Raw genomic sequence first — 6,880 nt, forward strand, 5'->3', positions numbered from 1 at the left:
TATATATTAATAATATAATTTTTCATGTCATTAAAAAAAAAAATATGATTAATATAAGGAAAGGAATGGCTTTTGAAATCGCCAATTTTATGTATAAACATATATTTTAATACCTACGTAATTGATGTACATTAATATTTATTCTGGTGACATGATAATGGTTCTACAATAAAGTGCAGTTATGCTCGATTTTGGATTTGTATTTCCTTTTCCATTTTTTCATTTACTTATATTTAAATAATTAAATTTATAAAGATTTCTTTTAACAATTGATTGAAACTAGGCGCAAACCTATTTTCACTGTTCCACTTTTATTTATTTAAATCACTCCAGTAAACAATGTTTGCCTTGGTCCATTTTTTTATTTTTTTATTTAAACTTTATTATTCTCATTATTTATGAGATTATCATTCCCTCTTCTTAACGCAGTATTTATTTCATATATTTTTGTTTACGATGAAATAACTTAGCAATTTTAAAATTTTCATCTTGTTTGATGTAATGGTTATATGTCTTTCACTACCAACCATGACATAAGAAAAGATAAGGGAGAGTCGTTGTGCTATTTGTCATTAAGAAAAGCAAAATTTATTCTCATGTTACCTCTCCATAGTTAAATCAACTTATTTTGGTACCCTCTTCCTCTAAGGGGAAATATTAACCTCTTGATTGATTGATGTAACAATCATAAACTTCTGTAGTATAAAATAATAAAAAATAATTTTATTGGCCTGTTCAAATTTCATGATTAGAAGAAAGTTGTTAATTACTCAACTATGGATTCTATTCTTATTTGTTCTACAAAAATTAGTATATCCTAGAAGTTATTGCTTTTAAATGCACTGTTCCTGCTATTCCAAATAAAAGGAGTCTTTTTTTTTATAAAAATAAAGAATGTATAGTAAGCTATTACTTTATTTGTTGATGAGATAGTTAATATAAAGAGCATGATCTTAGCTATTAAGAAATAAATATAAAGACAAACATTTTTATTACTGAAAGTTGAAATACTATTATTTTTTAAGGTATTTCAAATAAAAGTTTAAATATATATATATATAAAAAAATTTGCTTTAATCATATCTAAACTCATTTTATCACCTACTCATTTAGTTTTTCAGTAAGATATATCTTTCATATTCTTAAACTTGAATGTTTTGTATTTCAGGACAGCAGCTTACCGAAAAGACCGAAAAACGAGCCCAACAGTTACCCTGAACGCTCACCATTAATGGGAGGAGATATGGAAGAACCACCAATGGATTTCTCGACAACATCTGGAAACAACAATAACAATAACAACAACAACAATAATAGCCGGGAAAAAAACAGCGGTTCACCAGCCGGATCAGACATCAAGCCAGAGCCAATTGAACTGACACCACACATTGGAAATGAAAAGGATGATTCAGGAGATTCGGGAGGGGAGATGGAGGCAGGGCCTCCTCATCTTCCTCCACAACTTCCTGACCCTGATGACTCAATGCCAAGCGCTCACAATTATCTCGATTCAAAACTTTTTGCAGGACCTGGTTTTCAGTTTAGTATGGCAGCAGCTCTAGCTGCGGACTCCCTGGCTGGTAATAATCTATAATATCAATGATAAAATATATTGATAATATTTTAGATACAATTTGTATTATTAAATATGATCACAAAATCTCTCAGCAACCACACCACTGAGTTGAAAGAAACACTATTTCATTTTTACATGATTTGAAAATCAGCAAGACATTTTCTGGCTTCTAAAGATCTTGAAACATAGTATTTTATTGAAAAAAAAATCTAATTCTATAAAATAAGAGTAGCTTAAAATTAATGGTATTTTTAAAGTCATTACTCTCAAATGATTATGAAATTTTTGATTATACATTTCATAATACACTTTCTAGACAGGCAATCTATGTTTCAAGAATGGAATAGAATAGTAAATAATTATTTTGATTTAAACATAATTTAAAAAATAAATAATATGAGGCTTTTAATTGACAGAATGACTAACTCCAAACTCATCAGTTTTCAGAAAAGTTCTTTAATATTATTCTTCAATGCAAAATAAGTAATACCTTCTTCTTTTGCAAAAGTATAGCAAAAATATGATTGGTTATTCGAAAATCCGGTTTATAATCATTTATTGAATGCCACTTTATCATAGAATCCATATTGAAAATACAAAGTCTTATTTCATGAAGTTAGTCTTTCTGTCAACTGTGAATACATAGTATATACATATGTGTGTGTGTGTGTGTGTGTGTGTGTAATATTAATTGATAAGTATGAAATTATTTATTGAATTAAAACAAAATACAATGTTAGATATTGACTAGAAGATAAAAAGAATAGTTTCATGAAACACCAAAAATGTTTAAGAAGAGAAATGGGGAAAAGCATTAAAAATGGAATTCTATAAAATTATTAATTCATCTTAAAATTAGTCTAATATAAATCATGTTCTTGTTCTGGCTTTTGCCATTTCAGACTTTTTATTAGTGTTCATGCATTTAGTGTCCGCCACAAAATAAAAATAATTTTTAATACATTTACCTCTTTACTACAACTATACACAAATAATTTTATTTGTTTGTTACTTATAAAAGAACATATAAACAGTGTAATAAACCATTAATTTTTTATTTTATATCAATTTTAAATTTACAATAACATAATAAAACTACTGAAAATTTAAGTTAAGTCTGAAAACACCATTTCAACCAACAAAAAATGCACTCTGACTATTGTGATATTACTAAAAACAAAATAAATGATATTTACAGTCAGAACAAAAAAATAAATAAATCCATTAATTATTAAATTTTAATTATTGGGTTCAAATTAAATAACAAAATTTTAAAATGGAATCATTCAAAATTTTCTAGTTAGAAAAACCGTTATCCATCCCAAATAAAACACCATACGTTGTGTAATCCTAAATATATCCATTAAAATATAAAAATTATGAATAATAATTATAGTTATGTCTTAGGATATTTTTTGGGGGTTAATCAAAAGTTAATATTTTGGAGATGAGATGTTTTTTAAATGACTTTTTCATATAGTTAATTGAACAATAAAGTTACTTACGTATTTATATTACACAAATTAAAATTAAAAAAAAAAAAAAAGAAAGGAACAGATAGTATCTTTAGTGCGTGGGGGAAAATTACACCCCTACTGCCTTTAAAAACGAGTTGTAGGTGACCTGTGATGGAATAAACATAAATGAGACAAGAATTGACAATTCAGCCCTAAATGAGATTATAGGAGGTAACTACTAAGAATTTCAGTTCCACAATGTAAAAACACTCGATGATATTAAGTACGTTTTAGGTGAATTTATTCAATCTGCAACTACTTCAGAATAAATAATCCATTGATGAATATCAGAATATGTATAGGATGAATATCATGATATACACAAAAAAAATGCAATTAAATTCACCATATTAGATTTAAACTTTATATATATATTTTAATGGCATTGGAATTTTTCTTACATCCTGTTATAAGTTCATTTTTTTGTATTCCCATTATTCTAACCATGGTTGGGGGTCAAGTATTTCACTTTGAGGGACCACCACATAATGAAAAACTCAATGCCCCAAGGCCAGGTGGCCCCGATTTAAACTTTTGAGTAATTTTGAATTTCTGCAATATAACTATCATTTTTAAAACATATGTTAAAATTAATGGTCATCATTAAAATATTTGCTATATTATTAATTTTAATTAAATAATTAACATAAAATTCAATTTTGATCATCAAATATATCAATATAATATATCAATTTATATCATCTTGATAATATAGAATGCAAATTTTAGTATAAAACAGACTGAAGACATAATTTTTTATTTATTTAATGAGATTTACAACTGTACAATATACATAATTTAAATATAAGAATTAATGTAAAACTCAATTAACTGGGGTGGGGAAGAGGAGCACTTAAAAATAAAAATGGTAATATAACTTTAAATTTATTAGTTATAACAAACCTGTCTCAAACAAGATATTTCATTTTATATAAATAAAATTTATTAGTAACAAATGTACATTCAAATCCACAAATATAGTGAATAAAGCTTATATTGTTAGTATATCAGTCTAAGAATCCAATTTAAATTTAGATTTAGAAGTTTGTTTTTCATTAAGGTCCTTTTTTTAAATAAATAATTTGAAATTGTAAATAAAAAGTTTTTCTATTAAAAAGTTCTTATTAAAATACAAAATATTTTTGAATAATAATTTTTAAAATGAGCAAAAATAATTAATAAATAATTTGATTGCTAAGAAATAAATATAAAGACAAACATTTTTATTACTGAAAGTTGAAATACTATTATTTTTTAAGGTATTTCAAATAAAAGTTTAAGAAAAAATTTAACAAGGTTACCTTGTTAAAATGGATTGTTTTTACTTTATTTTCCTTGCATTTTTTCATAGTTCTGCAACATCAAGTTAAACACTGGATTTTTGCAGTGCACTATTACTGTGTCACAATATTATTTAATAATCACATATTGATTCAAAATATACTACTTATGAGTTATTTCTGCACAACTAATATTATCCATGAATTATAATAATTTTTTTAAAAAACATGAAAAGGCATGAATTTTAATAATATATGGTATAAGAACTGATTTATTAAAAATGGGATACTTGTATATAATATCTATTTTGAATTTTTATAAATAGAATTACAATCCATTGGAACTCAATGTTAGATATTAATAAAGTTCTAGATTACAATTTTCTTTTCATCTATTACGAGTTTTCACCAATTATTTTTTACACATTAAAAAAATGATTAAAAATGCTAAATTGATTCAGCAATAACTACTTAAATGTGCAAATGTAAAGACACAACAATCAAATAAACAAAAAAAAAACTAGAATCAAATATAAACATATTTTGATCTATATATTTTGCTACATATTGGTTCTGGTTATCTATTTTTTCGAATAATTTAGTTTATCAGAAGTTGTAATAATATAATAAATAAAGTGTTTTTAAGATTCGAAAAAAAATATACAGTGTATCAAATAAAATTTAAAAAAAAATCTTTTAAACACATAAAAACAAGTTGAAAAAATTAAATTCTCTTTTCTTGTGCATAAATTAACCTTAAGCTAAAGTTTATATAATTCTAAAGCTCATGCATAACTTTCTATTGCTTAAATGGGTTTTTTAAAGTAAAAAAGATCTATCAACATCAACTGAAGTTAATGGCGCAGCATATTTATATGTAAGCAGAACTATTTGGCCAAAATTAAATAATTATGTTCTTTTTTAGTTAATAATATCAACAAAAAAAAAATCAAACATATAAATTTATTTAAAAATTTGTAAAATAAAAATAGGTTCAATCGTGTTTAAATTGAAAAATATAACTAACTTAATTTGGAATCTAATGTGGTCTTGGACTTTGTATACAGATCCCAAATACTATATTACTATTCCTCTTATTTTAAGGCTTCACGTCATTTATTTGTCAATACATCATATTTAATATATGTGAAAAAAAATCATAATTATATCATAATTTTTAGTCAATTTTATAATAAATTTATTGTAATTATCTTAAGTATATTATTTTGAATTCATGAAAGTTATTCTATTTACAAAAATTGAAGTTTATTCCAAGTTATATTCATTAACTGTCAATTTAATTTTTTATATGGAAATTCTAACTGAAAAACAGTAATTTAGATTATATGATAATATTAAAACGGAAAAATTATAATTTATTTTTCTGTTTTAGGTTTAAATAACCAAGCCCATGCACTTGGTAATTCAGATGGTCTCGCTGGAACTTCATCACAAGGTAAGTTTCATTGTCATGCTTTTTTTCCTCAACCATTTTATTTGTTATTATACCAAATTAATAAATGTTTTACTTGTGTGTTTTTAATATTTTCTAAGGATTTTATTATTTAGTTCGTTCTTTTGTGTGCATGTATTAGAAATTTATTTTATCATCAATTTAGTTCTACAAAAAAAAATATAATAAAATGAATACAAAATATATCTAATTGAATGTCACCGGAATAAATATGTTTCTTTTTGATATGCTAATGATTATATGTTTATTTTTGTTAGAATAAAGTTTTTCTGGTTTTTTTTTGTTTTTTTTTTTGTATATGTTTTATATTAAAGTAATTGAAGGAAAAATCATTTCTTTATTTTTTTTTATTTTAAATTTTGATAAAGCATATACAACAAAAAAAAAATTAATAAAAATAAGAAAAGATTCAATAAATTTTCATATTACTCTAAGATCAATTAATAACAATATAGTAATGATAGTGATAAAATATTACTGAAATAATAAAACGGTAGATGATTCGGGGTAAATGTCGTACTAAAGTTCTGTTGGGTCGATGTTGCAGGGGTTTGGCAGAGGCCGGGCCGACCGGTTGCTTGTCATCGCCCCAACAACGACCACGGTTACACGTGCGATATTTGCCACAAGCGCTACCGAACCATTAGTAGCCTTCGGAACCATAAAAGTGTTTACCACCGCCAGAACAGAGCCCAGCATGATAAGCGATACCCACTTCAACAGCAACAACACCAGCCCGCTAATTTCCCTAATCCACCACCACCTAATTTTCACTACGGTTGATACATGAATAACAAAAGACTAAACACTAACTACAGATAATATTAATAAATATATTTATCTTGTTATTTTCTTAATAAATTATAGCCTTAACTAAACCTATTTATGTTAACATTAAATTTTTTTAAAATATTGACTGTTTTATCTGTTATTGAATTTAGAATGTTATATTAATAAACAGAAATATTTTTGTTATATTATTACTAGTTTTATATTAGCTTTCTAAAGTTTATTACTTGTGATTTTTTAAAAA

The 6,880-nt window shown here is 24.9% G+C and overlaps 1 protein-coding gene across 8 annotated transcripts in view; it reads left to right on the forward strand.

Annotated features, from left to right (window-relative positions):
* Positions 1-6,880, forward strand: part of br (broad-complex core protein) — a 285,943-nt gene that overhangs the window by 266,422 nt on the left and 12,641 nt on the right. For 7 of the 8 annotated variants that reach the window (XM_067051063.1, XM_014416835.2, XM_014416833.2 and 4 more), the window contains exons 5-6: positions 1,169-1,580; positions 5,767-5,829. In XM_067051063.1, the coding sequence (XP_066907164.1) occupies positions 1,169-1,580; positions 5,767-5,829 (475 nt within the window). Of the gene's footprint in view, positions 1-1,168; positions 1,581-5,766; positions 5,830-6,394; positions 6,772-6,880 lie in introns of those variants that run through there. The other variant, XM_014416839.3, reaches the window with a different exon arrangement.

The sequence above is a fragment of the Halyomorpha halys genome, unplaced genomic scaffold (genome assembly GCF_000696795.3).
Source record: "Halyomorpha halys isolate HHAL.00 unplaced genomic scaffold, Hhal_1.1 Scaffold135.1, whole genome shotgun sequence".
NCBI lineage: Eukaryota > Metazoa > Arthropoda > Insecta > Hemiptera > Pentatomidae > Halyomorpha > Halyomorpha halys.